Here is an 18,712-nt window from a genome sequence, read left to right on the forward strand (position 1 = left end):
CAACAGGTGAATGCATAAATAGGTTGTGGCACATTCATACAATGGATTATTACTCAACAATAAAAAGTAGCAAACTACAGATGCATGCAATACCATGGGTGACCTCAAAAGCACTTATACAGACAGATAAGATTATATAACCCATGATTCCATTTACACGACTTTTTAGAAAAAGTGAAACTGTAGGGGCAGAAACAGATCAGTGGCTGCCAGATCTGTCTTAAGCATGATGGTATTTACACAATTGCATGTATTTGTCAAAACTCAAGGAATACACTTATAAAATGGTGAATCTGATTTTAGTAAAATTATACACAACTTTTTTTTTCAACAAAGACTGTCTTTTTCCCACTGCACATTCTTCCCCCCTTTGCTGAAGATTAACTGTATAATTATGGGTGAAAGGACTTGCTCTATAATAAAAAGCATTAAAAAGCCATACTAATTAAAACATTACTTTTGGCATAAGCATAAACAAAGAGTTTAGTGAAACAAAAATCAGCAGCTTATCATGGTACAGAGGATGTTAACATCTGCTGGCTTAATAATGAAACCAAAAGAACATGACAGTATATATCTTTGGAATATGTGGAACAAGGGGTCAAGCATTGACTGGTTCTGTGCAGCATCAAGATTCTGTCTCTCTTAAATGTTTCTACATGCCTATTTTTCCTCATGCAGACACTTTCTCATGGCTGCTAAAAGTCCCAGGTCACCAACCACTGAACATGATGTTCTCCTTTTACAAAATCCCACGTCAGGCACTTATTGGCCCACTTGGATCAAATGTGCTTCCCAGGAATAAATGTGAAGTCAAGGGATATGGAATCTTCAGGAGATCTACTAGTTCCTATGTCATGAGGGTAAACTGGTTACGAAAGGAAATAAAGGTAAGGGGTCCTGAACAAAAGTACCCTCTACAAATGATAATTTAGCACCTTACGTTTCATAAAGATGGTACTTCAAACTTCAATCACATGGCGATGAGACCAGATTATTCCTTTGGGAAAACATTAGATCCTTATCTCATACCTTATCTAATCAAACAGTAACAGAGAGACAGATCAATGGATAATTCAACTTAATTTAATGTTTATTTCACATATTTTAAATATAAGGTATACATGAGATAATGATTTTTTACTAAGTGCTTTTCTCATATAGATGCAAAGAAAGCTCAATGAATTAGACACTAATTTCATATAATGTAATAACAAATGGGTTTTTCTAATGGTTAGGCTCACTATATGGAGATTTACTGAAAAACAGCCACCCCTGAATCAGTTTCTCACAACATGTCCTCTCTGGAGGCTAATGAATGTTAGTATTTCTGAATTAATAACTCTTCAAAAAGGTACACATGTAAGTTTGTTAAACCATTTTCAGAAAATCCCAACTCAACTAGTTTAATTAGAAAAAATTTTTCTCATATAAAGAAGCTCTAGGGTTGGTTGATTCACCTACTCAAAAGACACTGCTGACCCAACCTCTTTCCAGCTTTGTGTTCTGCCATCTTCAGATACTACCTTAGGATCAAAAACTACTATCAGATATCACATCCAGACATAAAAATATCCAGGATAATCAAAGGGCTTTAAAAAAAAAATCAAATATTTGTTAGCCTCTGGAGAATCCTACTTTCCCATACTTCACTGAATATTCTTCAGAGTTTCTTCTCACTGGCCAGAGCTGGGTCAGACGCTTATTGCAAATTAATCATTAATCAGGATATGTTTTCAAAATTAGGTGAGACCATGAGGATCTAATGTATTACTGGTTAACTAGAGTTAATAACAGCATAGTATATAACTGAAATTTGCTGAGAGGGAACATAAATGTTCTCACCAAAAAGGTGGGGTGTGGCTGATAAATTTGTGAGGTGATAATTGCGTTAATTAACTTGATGGGGGAATCCTTTTACGGTGTCTTAAATCATCACATTATACATTTTAAATATTTTACAATTTTGTTTGTCAGTTATGCCTCAATAAGCTGGAAAAAAATTAGGTCAGACCAATCATCATTCATTTCCTAAATCTTCTACTGGCATAGAGTGAAGAACAGCGGAGTAGGTAATCAAAAGTCTGCAAAGCTCCAACAAATCTGCTGCAAGTCATATAATAGCTAACACTTGCAGCACTATATGCAGTGTTTTAGTACTTTGTATTTAACAACTTCCCTAGTCCTTACTAGAACTCCATGTTAGTAGTGTAATGGCAGTGTCACCATTTTGCAAAAAAGAAATGAGAAACAAATGTTAAAGGATTTGTCCCAGGCCACAAAGCTAATGTGCTGTGTGGGACCTGAGCCTAGCCAGTACACTTTCAGAGTCCATGCTTTTAACCACTGTTAAAACAGTCCACAAACTCTGGTCCATAAGCTAAATCTGGCCAAGTCTGTTTTTCAATGGCCCATGAGCTAAGAATAATTTTTTACATTTTTAATAGGTTGTAAAAAAAAAAAAAAAAGTGACAGAAAGCACGTGTAGCCTTAAGGTTAAGGTATTTACTATATGGCCTTCTACAGAAAAAGTTTGCCAATCCTTGCACCATATCATGGTTGCCAACACATACTTTACTAGAAGTAAAGGCAAAGAACAACATATGGCATGTTGCTATACACATAGTTCCCAGGTTACATCTAACTTGGATTTGGCACACTCAAACCTACTTCAGTTCACCAAGTAAACATTTCAGGGATGGGGTTGCTTTGTTAATGAACACATTTTATGGTGGTAAGTACAATGAGCTTACTGTTCACAGCAGGTTTCTTAAACTCAGAGTAGTGCTAAACATGAAAAATATATACCTGGCCTCTGTATCTCCCATGTTACAACTTAAAAATCTTTTCTAAAGAAAAAAATTTCTGTGTTTTCTAAATCCAGTTTCCCTCAATAATAATTCTCTGAAATACAATAAAATATGTTTTGCTGTAAGCTTTCAGAAAACCATGTGCTTACATGGTTTCAGTCTATTAGTTTACCTGAGGTTCAATGAGAAAATACCTTTTGGTAAAGGCTTTTTAAAATTTGTTGCAATCTCAAGATTTCTTAGCTCTGATTTCTCCAGTTACAATAAGTTTCATTTGTGGATTAGGTTTCTAAACACCAAGATGTTGACAGAGATTTCTACTCTTGTGTGAGTTCACCAACACACAGTGAGGGCTGACCTCTCAACAGAAAGCACCCTACATCCTACTCCATAGAGAGCATAGAATACAAAGAATTGCCATGGAGACCATTAAGTGTCAGACCGAAAGTGAATTACATCATTACACTCACAGCCCACTGGCCAGATCTCATGCACATCATCCTACTTGCTCTCTGCCCAGTTTGGTAAAAACACTGCCGGATATCTCCCCTGTATGGTCTACGATGTAAACTGAAGGCTGACTTTTGGTAGGACTTCAACATTCATTACAACCATAGGGTTACCTCCCTGGATATACTTTCTGTCAGGCCAACAGTTCTGAGTTAAAGCAAGACGGCTTCACCATCCATCTTTACAGTGTTTTTCTTTTGTGTATTCTCTGATGTGTGGTGAGAGTTGCTTTGTGGCTGAAGGTCTTCCCACATTCATTACATTCATAGGGTTTCTCCCCTGAATGAATCCTCTTATGTTTAGTGAGGGTCGAACTATCATAAAAAGATTTTCCACATTCGTTACATTCATAGGGCCTCTCTCCTGTGTGTGTTCTCTGATGTACATTGAGGGATGCCCTCTGGCAAAATGTTCTCCTACATTCCTTACATTCAAAGGGCTTCTCCCCTGTATGAATTCTCTGATGTTCAATGAGCTGTGACTTTTGGCAGAAAGACTTCCCACATTTGTTACATTCAAACGGTTTCTCTCCAGTATGAATCCTCTGATGTTTACTGAGGGTTGACTTCTCCGAAAAGGTCTTCCTACATTCTACACATTCGTAAGGTTTCTCCCCTGTATGAATTCTCTGATGTTTGAGGAGGACCGACTTCCCACAGAAGGTCTTCCTACATTCACTGCATTCGTATATCTTCTGCCCTGTGTGAAGTCTTTGATGCTTAATGAGGGTTGACTTCATATGATACATCTTCCCACAGTTGCTACATTCATAGGGCTTCTCCCCTGAGTGTATTCTCTGGTGTACAGTGAGTTTTGACTTTATACTAAAGGACTTGTCACATTTATTACATTTATAAGGTTTTTCTCCTGTGTGAGAGCTTTGATGCACAGTCAGGTCTGACTTTTGGGAGAAAGATTTTCCACATTCACTACATTTGTAAGGCTTCTCCCCTGTGTGTGTTCTTTGATGCTGATGGAGGGCTGAGTTCTGGTAGAATTTTTTCCCACATTTAGCACATTCATAGGGTCTCTCTCCTGTATGAGTTCTTTGATGTACAGTGAGGGTTGACTTCTGGTAAAAGGATTTCCCACATTCATTACATTTATATGGTTTTTCTCCTGTGTGTATTCTGTGATGTATTGTGAGGTTTGACTTCCGGAGGAAGGTTTTCCCACATACATCACACTCGTGGTATTTCTCACATTCTTCACCCATGTGAATTCTAGGATGTTTCTTCCAAAGGACTGACTTTTCACAGCTTTCCCCACATTCACTGAATTTATAGTGACTCTTCCTTGAGTAAGTTATCTGACGTAGCATGTGGTTTGACTCACTCCTGAAAGTTTTCTGACGTTTATTATAATCACATAATTTCTCTCCTGTGTGAATTTTCTTATGTGTAATCAAGAGAGCATTACTGTGGGAGGTTTTAATGCAATCATTATATTCAGGCAGTTGTTCCACAGTGTGAATCTTTTGTTGCTGAATAAAATTCTCATTATGATAGAAGATGGTCTCATTTTTATCAAATTCATCAAACTTCTCTCTAGTATGAGTTTTTTCATGATTAATATCAGGAAGCAATTTCTTGTAACCATTGCCATCATCAGATTTCTTTCCCGAATAGCTTTTATTAATGGTTAACTCTGACATATTTTCTGAACCAATTCCATCCAGATTATATTTACGTGGCAATTTTATGGAAGGAATAGAGTCTATGCACAGATTAAGTGTTTTCCTTAACACATTCTCTTTCTCTGTAGTCACTTTTTTGTTATTGATAAATGCATGTTGCCATAAATGTTTGTCTTGGTTTTCTTTGCTCTCTATTATGCCATCAACTTTCAATTCTTCTAGAAACAAGAAAAACATACCTTATGAATCTGAAATGACTACTAATAAAATTGGTCTAATACACTAATACATTCCTTTATGCACCCAGCCCTTTGGTTTTAGAGCTGGTCTTTTGGGATAAAAGTAAAGCTAAATCAGTATTTTCCATTCTCTCTACTTTTCTGAGTAGCTGGTGAAAGAGATGACAACAAAGCAACCAATCAAAGATACTGTGGTGGAAGAGGGGAAAGTAAAATTGGCAACAAACACACACATATTTACTTGGTCCTTCACGAATATTCACTTCAAAATGGATAGGAGTAAAATAAACATTAAAAAATGAAAATAAAGGATTCACTAAGAGTGGATGAATCACAATGGGCAGGATTCACAGTAAGATATGCTCAATTATAAGATTATATAATAAATGTGATATGGAAAACATGAAGACAAGATTGTTTTTCAAAAAAACTGCGAGAGGAATGAAAGTGTTTGGAGAGAATGAATTAGAATCTAGGTGCTGATTTTGTTAACCCTACCTCTGAGAGACAGCCAGAATTCCATGACTTTGCACTCTATATTACCTCAAACCTAGTCTATGGGGTATTGTTTTTCCTAACTGGTCTCCTTGTTTCTACTCTCAACTCTCATGGCAATCGGCTTCCTGCATCTCCCTCCTGATAATACAAATTCCATGAGATCAAGGAATCTCACCCCCAAGGAATTTTACCATTGCTCTATCTCTTTCATTTAAAACATGACTGGCATGGAGCAGTGCTCAATTAATACTGGTTAAACTAATTTTTTAATTCCTGAAAACAAAAGAAGTCCTTGAAAATGAAGGGACTATGAAGCTGAGACTGCTAGAGGAAAGAAACTAACCAACATAAGATATTAATATGACATGGGAATAAATTTCAAGGTACAAGTAAAAGGGAATAAACTCCTAAAAACCCAACCAAAAAAGAGAACATGTATGTGTGAGAGTGTATCTGTGGGGAATTTAGGCAAGCAGGCTAGGAATCCTTAGTCATTTCCAAACAGAGCTTCTTGAAAGAGATTCTTAAAAACACTCCAAAGATGCATATACTTGAAACAACCACCTGGGATCTAATGGAGTAGTCATCTAGGTAACACTGGCTTGCAGATTCTTTCTCTAACACCCATGGTGCTTCTTGCTCTAACTCCAAGATCTCCTCTGGTTTGGTAATGCAATGTCCTGATAACGAAAAATGATACAGGACACAGGAAAAGCTGCCTGATTTTAGGAACTCAGAAGAAAAACCAAAGTCCAGCTTCAGGAGCTGCACAGTGAAGGGACCCAATGGAATGTTTCAGTGGGGAAGTGAGAAAAAATAATATCCCTGGTGTCCAAACCAAAGTATCATTAAACTCTAAAAAAGATCCACATGCTTTGGTAGCAACAAAAAGACATGCTGATGTTACTCAGAGAAGTTGCATACCTAGCGAGAGAAAGATGTTATAGTTCTCCAGCATCACATCCCTGTACAAGGTCCTCTGATCGGGGTCCAGTTGACCCCATTCCTCCTGCGTAAAGTTTACAGTCACATCCTCAAATGAAATTGATCCCTGTAACACACATATCTAATCAACCAGAAGTGCTCAAAACTATATGACAGAGTAAATATATTAGGAACAATCCTTTACCATGTTTACTATTGAGTTTATTAGAAAAAGTTTATACAGGAGACTTACAATAGTCCCTGCTTTGTTTTATATGTGGAGGGAGAAAGAGAAATAAAATAATAATAATGTAATAAAATAATAATATTTATATAAAATAATAATAATAAAATAAAAATTGTAATAATAATAATAATAAATACATACAGGGATGCCTGGGTGGCTCAGTCGGTTCAGGTCATGATCCCAGGCTTCTGGGATCACGTCCCACTTCGGGCTCCCTGCTCGGTGGGGAGCCTGCTTTCCCCTCTGCCTGTTGTTCCCCCTGCTTGTGCGCTCTCTCTTTCTCTGACAAATAAATAAAATTGTCAAAAAAAACCTCCACACAAACACATACAAGCCCAAAATATACATGAAAGTGTCCTGGTTTCTGTGGATATTAAAATACATAAAACACAGTTCCTACTTTCAGGAAGCTTACAATCTCATATGGATGCAAACTGAATTAAATAATAGCAGAAGATCAAGAGAGAACTAAATTTGGAGCTTAAAGATATAAAATGCCCTAACCTGTGGTAATTCTGGCATTGCTCATCCAGACAAGAGTTCTTCAAAGTATTTGATAACTCACCCTTTTAAGAGAGGAAAACTTTCAAGCATCAAATTGGCACAAATCTGTGGCAATACATAAATATGTCTGACTCTCTATAGGAGATCCATACTTTGCATGGTACTAACATGCATGAATTTCAGTTACCATAATTTATTTAGTTATACATAAATATGTCTGACTCTCTATAGGAGGTCCATACTTTGCATGGTACTAACATGCATGAATTTCAGTTACCACAATTTATTTAGTTATAACAAGAGTCCCCCAACACCACAGATTTCAGTTACAATGGTAACTATGAGTAATCACATAAAGTACAAATTTTGTTGCTTGTTCTTCAATCCGCAAATCACTACATAAATAACCACCATCATGAACAATTATCAATTGTGTCATTTTTTCAAAGTCCACCAGTGACTGATCACTGCACATCTGTTACTCAGTCCACACACAATCAAAACACATGTTCCTTCCTTGTCTCCTGGCAATATGTCATCTTGCAAAAACAGTTAAATGGTGTGGAAAAGGGAACTGAGCAACAAAGATGAAAGAGCCTCAAAGAAATGAAATGTGATTACAGTAGAAGTAAAATGCAAATCAAATATAAATGGACTTTTAGAAGAAATACCTGACTGGGAAAGTTGATACTGCCTCCATTTGAGACACTCTAGATCTACAACCCAAGGATCTTAATGAAGAGGTCCTTAGTACTAAATATTATAGTATTTTTTCATTTTTATACATTTTTTAATGTTTTGACAAATATTTTTAAAGATCACAGAACAACTACCACCTTCCCCCATGATTAAGATCGCTTTGCATGATTTTGGTGTATGTGCCCATTTTTATAGCCCCACACGACAGTACAAAGAGAACTGCCCATGGGTTCCATGCATGTGTCTGCATACATTCAGTACATGGTATATACAACCACCAAATTAACCTAAGCTCCAAGTAGATAGTGCTCTGATTGATGGGCTGAGGAACTAATTGAAGGAATGTCAGACCACTCTGGGCATTTGCCACTCTTTATAAGCACAGCTGATGGCTGAAGGATAAACTAGATTTTAAAAAGTGTTTTAGGGAAATGCTTCAGGGGCTCTAGCAATGCCAAGTCAGCCAGAAAGAAAATGGATACTGAATTTGTTTTAAGGCAGGTCTTTGATGAGAGATCATGATGATCTAAATCCATAGTATGGGAAATCTCCACTTGAAAAATCAATAGTCCTTTAAGGTTGCCTATATACTCCCTTGCTGATAATCTAAAAGGAAATTCACCAGGTTGTATCTTTTCAACAATTTCCTTTATAAATCCTTGAAGTTAGTTCTTTCACTAAGGAGAGAAAACAGATAAACAGCATTCTATATTTCTGAATAACTCACAATAGCTACCTACATGAATCAAACCAAGTCTTCACATATAAAAACAGACAATGAAGTTTCACTAGAAATTTAAGAACCAGTAACATAAAAGACATTCACCAGATGAAGTGAAAAACTGAGTAAGAAAACAAAACTATATAATTATTATGATTCCAAGAATAGGAAACTACTGTTTTTAAAGACACTGGAGATTAATTCTACTCAAAAGAACATTACCTCACCTCACCTCCATTGGCAAACAGAATAAAAGGACAGGTAAGGCTGTGGAAAAACTGGAACCCTTGTGTACATTGGTGGGAATGTTAAATGGTACAGCCACTATGGAAAACAGTATGGTGTGTCCTCAAAGAATTAAAAATATAATTACCATATGTTATTAGTTTGCTAAGGCTCCCATAACAAACTACCACACACTAGATGGCTTAAACAAAATAAATTTGTTTTCTCACAGTTCTGGAAGCTGGAAGTCCAAGATCAAGGTGTTAGCTCACTGAATTCCTCTTGTCTCTAGAAATTTCAATCCAACTACCTTGGAAATTACAGAGACCAGATAACTTAGTCATGTCTACATATTGAACCTGTTTATAAAAGATTTTTTAAAAATTTATATTAAAAAATGATTCCAGGTGTCTGGGTGGCCCACTTGGTTAAGCATCCACCTTTGGCTCAGGTCATGATCCCAGGGTCCTGGGACTGAGTCCTGCATTAGGCTCCCTGCTCAGCAGCAAGTCTGCTTCTCCCTCTCTCTCTGTGATCTCTCTTGCTCTCACTCTCAAGTAAATAAATAAAAATCTTTACAAAAATAAATTTAAAAAATTAAAAAACGATTCTGATCACTTCTATAAAACATGAGATGTGGGAAGAAGGGACAGTAAAACCTGCAAAAGATCAGGCCAGGTCTAGAAAATAAAAATTCTTGATGTTGATGGAAAAAAGACAAATATAAACCTATGTTAACTGTTTCCAGGAGAACCAACAGAAAAAAATAGAATAGTGAATATTCAAACCACTGGAAGAAAGAAATATAATGAACAGAGAAAAATTAAGGAAAGGAAAGAAAATGGGATAAATAAAAATACAAATAAAGATGGAGAAACTAAAAACTAAACAACAGTGACCACAATAAATATAAATGAGTTAAATTCCCAATATAAAAGGAATATCTTATGTCATGCATACAAATAATCCAGCCAAGTACTGTTTACTAGTCACATGATCAAAAAATATGTATATATTTATATATGTATTTCTTTATATACACACCACATATATATTAACACATATGTATGTATTTATACATACAACACAATAGATCGCTGTTGTATATTCTTATAGGACCTGTTATGGTTAGTTTTATGTGTCAATGTGGTAGGCTACAGTATCCAGTTATTTCATAAAACACTTATTAAGTGTTACCATGAAGATATTTTATAAATGTGGTTTATATCTACAGTGGGTTGACTTCAAGTAGAATACCCTCAATAATGTGGGTCGGCCTCATCCAAACAGTTGAAAGCCTTTATGGGCAATAACTTAAGTTTCCCCCTAAAAAAGAATTCTGCCTCAAGACTGCAGCATTAAGTCCTGAGTTTCCAGTTTGCTGGTTTGTTCATCAAATTCCAGATTTGCCAGCCCCCACAATCACATGAGCCAATTCCATAAAATGAATGTATATCTATGTGTATTTATGTCTGTCTACATTATATGCCATCTGTACACACACACATCTGATTGGTTGTTTCTCTGGGGAATACTGATACAGGGCTTACAAAGTATTTATTCTTCTTCATCATAGTTTTTTTCTCCATTCTATCTCCTGCCTCTCTCCCAAAAGCCACCAGAAGATGAAAGAGATGAGGGATGGAATCCATCTAGAAGCTTAAGCAGGACCACATGCCTAACAACACCTTGATTTCAGACTTCTAGCCTCCAGAACTGTGAAAGAATAAATTTTTGTTGTTTTAAGCTACCAAATTTGTGGTAACTTGTTATAGCATCCACAGGAAATGAATATACCAACCCTTGGCAAAAACCATCTAGAAAATCAACAATTTGCTTTGCTCAGAAAGACTATATCTGATAGGCAATAGCTCTCACTTAAATAAGCACAACATTCAGAGTTTGAATTTCAAATTGAGTGGCTGTCCATCCTTTGAAATAGTTAAAAATCCAGAGAATATTAAATCAGTCAAGAAAAATAATAAGGTAAGAATTATAATAGACCAAAGATAATCACATGAGGATAAGTTTTCCTAAAAGGCAACAGGAAAAGGACAATACTGTAAAGCAGACAAAATAAACCATTAACTTGAGGGGCACCTGGGTGGCTCAGTCAGTTAAGTATCCAACTCTCCATTTTGGCTCAGGTCATGACCTTAGGGTCATGAGACAGAGACCCACATGGGGCTTCATTATCATTGGGAGTCTGCTTGAGATTCTCTCCTTTGCCCCTTCCCCCCTCAAATAAATAAATACACCTTAAAAAAAAAATTCAACTTGAAACAACTAAGTTATGCTTTGGCCTTCTGCTCACTGTACCACTATAGAGCAATCAGGTGAAGATGGGCAGCATTCATCTCAGACTTGTTAATTGAGATTATCAACTACCTTACTTTCAGGAAGACAGAGAATTTTTTCAGACTTCAGGCCAGGAAATTTTTGTTTTCCATGAAGAACACACACACACACACACACACACAAACAACTTTTTATTTTTATGGTCAAAGCATTATCCTTTTGGACAGAATATCAAAGATAAATCTGCACATAATTCTTATTATAAAAGTTACTGTTACATAATATAAAGTGTAATATATATATATATATATATATATATATATATATATATATATATATGTTACTGGAAAAACAATTACAATTATCTCCACATAATTAACATGTTGACCTTTCCTTGCTTTCAATCTGTTAACTCTGTGTTGACTCTGTATTTTTCCTTGACAGTTTATTAGTTTTATCTTCATTGTTTTATGCAATGGAAAACAATGTGAGAAATGAAAAAGAGCTCACCTGGGATTTATTCTTTTTCTGTTCTTTTGGGGAATGTACAGAGAAGGTTGAATGTACAGCTATGGGAGAAGTAAACAGTAGGTCATGTGAGATTTGGCTGCTACAGACTTTTGAGATTCAGATCCTAAAACCCCATGCCCACCAGACAGTTAAATATTACCCTGTAGGAAAACATTCTTTGGCCCCTGAGAGTCAGCAAGAATCATATGCAGGGTGAATTCACATGTATGACTCTGACAGGAACTGTAGAACTTGGCTGAACAATTTTTCACTGGGTTAATTTCCTAATGATTTAAATTTTTCATTTTTCTTTTAGAACCAATCCAGTACTAATTTAACAAAGAGATCAAAAGACAAATAGTTATTTTTGATTATCAATGTTGTTGGAAAAGTACTCAAAATATTGTTTACTTACATTCCTACTGAGCTGCTTACCCTTAGAGTTAGAAAATCACTCTGCAGAAAAAGATGAGGTTGCTTTACTGACAGGCCTACTTTAAAAACTTTCTCACTAAGTTGTGATAGAACCTGGTGGATGACTTACATCGTGGTTTTCTGGTGCTGGCACTGCTGTTAAAAACTGGGTGACTCTGCGCAGGCTACTTACACCCTCAAAGTCAAGACTTCTCAGCTCTGAAATTAAGCAGACACAGATGACCCTATTCTATGCCTAGAAAGTCAGGGCAGATGGAGCAGTAGTGTACCTCTAGAGAGACAAAGAGAGCTCAAAATCTAGAAAAAGTGGGAGGAGGCTGAAGGCAGAGTATGTTTACTAAAGACAGGAGACAGAATTCCTTCCATTGTGCCTACAGATCTCTCCCTGCAGACCATGCAGACCCGAACCCTCTAATGATTTAATATTTTCCATACAACCTGCCCCTCACCCACCACTCAGTGTCCCACTCACCTATCTTTTCTGAAGCTTGGTCCAGACCTTTCACCATCATAGTGAGGCCCTCTGGATGTGATGATAGTGAGGCAATACTCATTCTGAGCAGAATAAAGAACTGCTACTGCAGACTATGCAAACCTGGGACCTGCTCCTTTCTAGCAGTTTCCTGCCTCTGCTCTAAAGCTGTGGTTGAGAAGTCTGAGGTCAGAGGAGTGACCTTCAAGGTGAGATTCCTGTTCCTGGAGCTTCCTCCTTCCTACTTCACAAAAGCTGCTTTCTTCCAAGGGAGCTGGAACCTAGGCTTAAAAGACAAGACCATTTATTTAGAAGTTTCATTCAGGGATCCAAACTCACAGAACTTCTCTACCTAAACTCTTAATGCCACTGAGGATGCTGAAAGTTGGACAATAAGTTGCAATAAGGGGAGGTGAACCATGAGAGACTATGGACTCTGAAAAACAATCTGAGGGTTCTGAAGGAGCGGGGTGTGGGAGGTTGGGGGAACCAGGTGGTGGGTATTAGAGAGGCCACGGATTGCACGGAGCACTGGGTGTGGTGCAAAAACAACGAATACTGTTATGCTGAAAAGAAATAAAAAATTAAAAAAAAATAAGTTGCAATAAGTTCTGCAGTCTGATCCAAGGGCTCTGACATGCCAAGACATCCCATAATGCATGATCACAAATGAGATTCAGTGCTCACACACTTTGGGGTTGCTTTCTTGGGTCCTAAAGAAGGTGCTGTGAGAAATACAATGCTGGTTTTCGACTGGGTTGTCCACCAGAACTGTGAGACCCTGAGTATTTTACTTGAGCCCCCAGAGTTTCAGTTTTCTTGTCTGCCAAGACTGAAAACAGTTACATAAAGGCCGTTATTAGGATTAAATAAAATTTAGCCAACGAAAAGGAAAAATACCTTAAAAACCTTAACAGCTAATATTAACTAAGCTCTGCCCCGAATGTTAAAACTGTATACGTATTTTAAAAACGTGTGTAAAAAATGTTAAACCAGAGAACAACCCCATGTGGGACATAATATTCTTGCTTTACAGATGAAGAAACCTAGTCTTACGTACCGCCCTCATCTTGCCAGCAGTAATCAACTTACACTCGGCTCCACCAGGATCCAAAGCTCTGGCCCCCTTCCCGCAGCCACAGGCGACACCGCGACCCCACCTGGACGCCGGCCCCCACCGGACCGAGGGACCCAGCCCAGCCGTCCCTCCCGAAGCCACCCCCCACTAGCCTTCAGCTGCCCCCCTCCCCACCGCCGCCCCCGCAGGCCCTCGCCCACCGGGTCTGGGCTCACCCGCCGCTCCCACTTGCACAGCTCCAGCCCCCCTCTAGGATTTCCACCGCCGGGCGGGGAAACCCACGGAAAACACCTGGAGACCGAAGTCACACATGCGCACAACGAGCCTCGGAGACCATGGAAGACCCTTTCCCCGAACCTGCGCCGTGTGAGGCAAGGAAACGTAGAACTACGTTTCCCATAAGCCCTTGGCACCACGCCCCGACTTAAGAGTTTCCCCTGGAGGGCCGAGGTCGCTCTAGGGGCCTCTCCCAGGGGCTTGCTGGGTGGACCTCGTTCTTTCTGGCCAGCAGGGCATTGCAAAACGATGCAATCCGAAGAGAGGTTGTTGAACGAATTAGTTTAGGAGAGTGAGCTGCAGGGGCGCCTGGGTGTTTCAGTGGGTTAAGCCGCGGCCTCCGCGGCCTTCGGCTCAGGTCATGATCTCAGAGTCCTGGGATTGAGCCCCGCATTGGGCTCTCTGCTCAGCAGGGAGCCTGCTTCCTCCTCTCTCTCTGTCTGCCTCTCTGCCTACTTGTGATCTCTCTCTCTGTCAAATAAATAAATAAAATCTTAAAAAAAAAAAAAAGAGAGAGAGAGAGTGAGCTGCAAAGGACATGTCAGGGAGTCAGGGACTGCTAGGAAATCATGAACTATACGTTTACAATATAAAATTGTTCATTTTGGCCATTGTACTGAAAACAATCGTATCTCCTTGCCTCCAAACTCCTGTCCATCAAGAGGCTCAGATTGTGATTTTATTTTTGAATAGGGTCTTCAAAGAGGTATTAGTTAAGTTAAAATGAGGTCATACTAGATTAGGGTGGGCCCTGATGACTGGTGTCCTTAAGAGAAAACAGGAGACAGAGGCATGGGAGAATGCCTTGTGAATATGGAGACAAATTGGAGCGATATGGCTACAAGCCAACGGGTGTCAAAGTTTGCCAAAAAACATCAGGAGTTAGGAGAGAAGCATGGAACAGATTCCCTCTTAGAACCTCTAATAGGACCCAACCCTGCTGGCATGCTGATTTTGAAGCTGGCATCCATCTTGTTAGGTCAGATGAAATAATGAACACTAGGAAACATATTGTTTCCAGGCATAGCTGCGCCAGCCACGGAACACATGGATCCAGGCCCAAGAGATAGGAATGCCTGTATCATTCAAAGGAACATGAAGGAAAGCAACCCACTAGCTTATGCACACACAAGCAGATACAAGCAGCTGATCAGCACTCTCCTAAACTCATAACCCTGATGTACCTAATGAAATCTCTAATCCATATAACGATGTTTTGCAGTTCCAAGTCTCTTGAGATAGAGCAGACTTCTGTGCAACCAGATGAAGTGGCACCAGAAGTAATTACTACCTGTTAACAGTACTTCCTAGGCCTCCCATCAATAGCATCCACCTTCTCAGAAAACCTCTGCCCCCAATATTGCCCTTAGAAGGTCTCACCTGTAAGAGACTTTGAGCATTAGCTCCCCATTCTCTTGGGAAGCACCACACCAATAAATAGCTTATCTTTCTTCACTGCAGAAGCTCAGTGTCAATCTGTGTCAGTCTTTACTGGCTTGCTGTATATGGGGCAGATGAACACTGGCTCAGACCTCGAGCCTGCAGAACTGTGAGAGAACACATTATTTTAAGCCAAAAAGCTGTGGTGCTTTCTTAAGCAGCCCTAGGAAACTAGTACACCATTCAACTGTGGAATTGGCATTTTAGGTAGATTTGTCAGGTTTTCCTGGCCTCATAGGCTGAATCACTAAGCTTTGACTTTGGTTTCAGTGCTGGAATATTGATGCACATCCTGTGTCATGGTATATATCCAGAGGTCTATGGTCTTTTTTTTTTTTTTTTTTTAAGATTTTATTTATTTATTTGAAAGACGGAGACCACAAGTAGGCAGAGAGGCAGGCAGAGAGAGAGAGAGGGAAGCAGGCTTCCCGCGGAGCAGGGAGCCCGATGCGGGGCTCGATCCCAGGACCCTGAGATCATGACCCGAGCCAAAGGCAGCAGCCCAAACCACTGAGCCACCCAGGCGCCCCCAGAGGTCTATGGTCTTATCTGGATGGCTCAGGTCTGATCAGCCTAGAATAACACCTGTTGATTTCAGTGATGTCCATTGTCAAAGGGTCCTTTGCCTCTGGAGTCCACAGGAGTAAGGGATCCTACACAATCTGTTACCACAATGTATGACCACACAGGGGCTTAGGACTTGATCCTGCTACCAGGCACTGAAGTACCATCCTGCCATCCTGTTGGCTATTGCTTATGAGTCAGTGAAAATGTGGCAAGATGTATTTTGGGGCAGTGTTTTACTGGACAAGCACCACAGCCTACACCTCGAGCCACTGGTGGAATTTTCTTTTGCATATAAGGTTTGTAACAGTTTTCTCTGTGGATACATAGCCATAGTGGCTCAGTACACTATCAGCCTTCAACTTAGCTGATCTGTTCATCATCGAAGTCCAGGCCTCCTCAGGGACTTCAATATTCCAACACCCTCAAGAAGCATAAGGTACTGGCACAGACTCCAAACTCCGAGAAAGCACATATGCAGAGCTGTCATGTGGGTGGAAAGTTTGACTGATGCCTGACTGGTGCTCTGGTGTGCACAGTGGCTGGTCACTGACATTTGTAGCTCAAGAGGCTTATTAGGACTAATTGACCCAAGTGAGAGAACATACTGTAGAGCCCAGCAAATAGCTCTTTATCAAGATATTAATCCATCCCCCATCTTGTAAGGCTTTACTGATATTACATGGCTGGACGGGAAGAGCCTTGCTGGACACTTGTCCCAGTACCTCTGTCTGAACATTACTTACAATTAAGAGAAGCATGACACATACTTAAAATAGCAATCTTTACAATACATTTAGCAGTATCAGTTACAGCTACTTGGGTGTGTGGAATGTCCATTTCATAAAACATGAGATGGTTTAGTTTCAAAGTTTGGAACAGCCAAATATGAAAATGTCAACAGCAGTGAGAGATCGCTGATAAACCATCAACCATCAAATGTTCAATGTAATCAGTCTATAAGGATCTTGTGGAATCCACCCTCCCTCACTCTCCACCAAATGTGGCCTTACCTCTAGCCATATGTCCTCTATCATTGTAATTTGTGAACACTTTGTTTTCAAGTTCTACATATCTGCAGACAGAGAACAGCCTATACCTGGAGTCTCACTGATTTCTGATTTAGATGATTCATCAGTTGGGACTGGGGGTTTTTTGAGCTATTATATTTAGATTAAATTTTGGACTTACAGTTAAAGCTGGAATAAATTAATATCTGAGGGGTATGTTGGAACTTGGTGAATGTATTTTGCATAGGAAGGACATGAATTTTGGAGCACTAGAAAGCAGACTTTTTTGGGTTGAACTGTGTTCTTCAAAAAGATATGTTTAAGAGCTAACACACGGTACCTGTGAATGTGACCTGATTTGGAAATAGGGTCTTTGCAGATGTAATCAAGTCAAGAGAAGGTCATACTGGGTTCAGTATTTCTTTTCTTTTTTTTTTTTTTTAAGATTTTATTTATTTATTTATTTATTTTTCAGAGGGAGAGCGAGCACAGGCAGACAGAGTGGAAGGCAGAGTCAGAGGGAGAAGCAGACTCCCCGTGGAGCAAGGAGCCCGATGTGGGACTCGATCCCAGGACGCTGGGATCATGACCTGAGCCGAAGGCAGCTGCCCAACCAACTGAGCCACCCAGGCGTCCCAGGGTTCAGTATTTCAATGACTGGTATCCTTATAAGAATAGTGATGCATCTACAAGCCTGGGAATGCTAATGACAGTCAGCAACTACCAGAAGCTAGGAAGAAGCAAGGGAATCTTCCCTAGATGCTTCAGAGTGCAAGGCTGTGCCAACACCTTGACTTTGGGCTTCTAACCTCCACAAGAGAAAATAAATTTGTTGTGTAAATTTGTGCCACATAGTTTGTGTACTTTGTTATGGAAGCCCAAGGAATCTAATACAAATGGCAAAGGAATTCCAGGCACATAGCCTGGGGCACCAGATCTGCCAGGTCCTGGCAGATAGACTATCCAGACCCTCTACCTTTCTTTTGAGGATATCTCCTGGCATTGCCTATTTAGGTATGGCACAGCAATTCTCATTCACACATCAGATGCAGGCCACACTATTCAAAAGCTCCTAAGTAGACTATCTTATACTCCTTAATTCCCAAACACATCCAGCCAAAGAGTAATGCTACCTCTGCTGACAAGGATACGTAGCAGTAGGCAACTCTCTGCAGCATTCACTGAATGTACACTCTGTATCACACCCAGGAAGCAGTTACCATGAGAAGATAAAATGTACTATTGAAGGAGAACCTAAAAAGCTAAGTAAACAGCTAATACTCGCAGTGAAGCACACACTTAAACAGAAAGTATGGGCTCTCACTGTGGCAATTTTCCAAATGGGTGCTTCCCTATTGGATAAAATTATGAGGTTTAATTATGAGGTTGGGATATGGGGGAAGAAGAGGCACACTAGCTGTATAAGACTCAAACCATGAAAATAACCCTTCTTACTCTTAGTTTCCTCTTACCTACCTCTGAGAAACTGGACTGTAGGAACTTATGGGTGGTAAAGAGCTGATGGTGGGAGATTCCAATCTGGTACTTCTCTTACCACCTAGTTATACTTGCTGCATCTGAGAAGCTCTGAATATTGATGGTACATTCACAGACAT

At 39.3% G+C, this 18,712-nt stretch overlaps 2 protein-coding genes across 10 annotated transcripts in view; both read right to left on the reverse strand.

The window, feature by feature from the left end:
- The window catches only part of BMS1 (BMS1 ribosome biogenesis factor), a 125,095-nt gene that overhangs the window by 61,693 nt on the left and 44,690 nt on the right, over window positions 1-18,712 (reverse strand). The gene's annotated exons all lie outside the window — the stretch shown is intronic.
- Window positions 1,076-14,179, reverse strand: LOC309860196 (uncharacterized protein). 9 transcript variants are annotated; one of them, XM_082721886.1, is made up of 9 exons: window positions 14,039-14,174; window positions 12,729-13,014; window positions 12,366-12,454; window positions 12,257-12,277; window positions 11,982-12,150; window positions 11,822-11,880; window positions 7,006-7,146; window positions 6,618-6,744; window positions 1,076-5,174 (listed from the first exon to the last, which is right to left on the reverse strand). In XM_082721886.1, the coding sequence occupies exons 5-9, from the start codon at window positions 12,025-12,027 to the stop codon at window positions 3,502-3,504; spliced, it is 2,046 nt and encodes a 681-aa protein (XP_082578012.1). In that variant the 5' UTR covers window positions 12,028-12,150; window positions 12,257-12,277; window positions 12,366-12,454; window positions 12,729-13,014; window positions 14,039-14,174; the 3' UTR covers window positions 1,076-3,501. The 9 variants fall into 9 exon arrangements, with proteins under 9 accessions (XP_082578012.1, XP_082578016.1, XP_082578014.1 ...); XM_082721890.1 differs by lacking the exon at window positions 11,982-12,150 and having other exon boundaries at window positions 12,237-12,277; XM_082721888.1 differs by lacking the exons at window positions 12,257-12,277; window positions 12,366-12,454 and having other exon boundaries at window positions 1,076-5,171.

This window comes from Mustela nivalis, assembly GCF_964662115.1.
Source record: "Mustela nivalis genome assembly, chromosome: 2".
NCBI classification, from domain to species: Eukaryota; Metazoa; Chordata; class Mammalia; order Carnivora; family Mustelidae; genus Mustela; species Mustela nivalis.

Excerpts from the sequence above, each read along its gene's own strand:
- LOC309860196 (XM_082721889.1), bottom strand. The coding sequence starts at position 12,810 with ATGAGTATTGCCTCACTATCATCACATCCAGAGGGCCTCACTATGATG. Across the intron at positions 6,745-7,005 it reads TGAGCCACCCAGGCATCCCT|GGATCAATTTCATTTGAGGA; the intron begins GTATGTATTTAT and ends TGTGTGTTACAG. Across the intron at positions 5,175-6,617 it reads TAACATCTTTCTCTCGCTAG|AAGAATTGAAAGTTGATGGC; the intron begins GTATGCAACTTC and ends TCTTGTTTCTAG.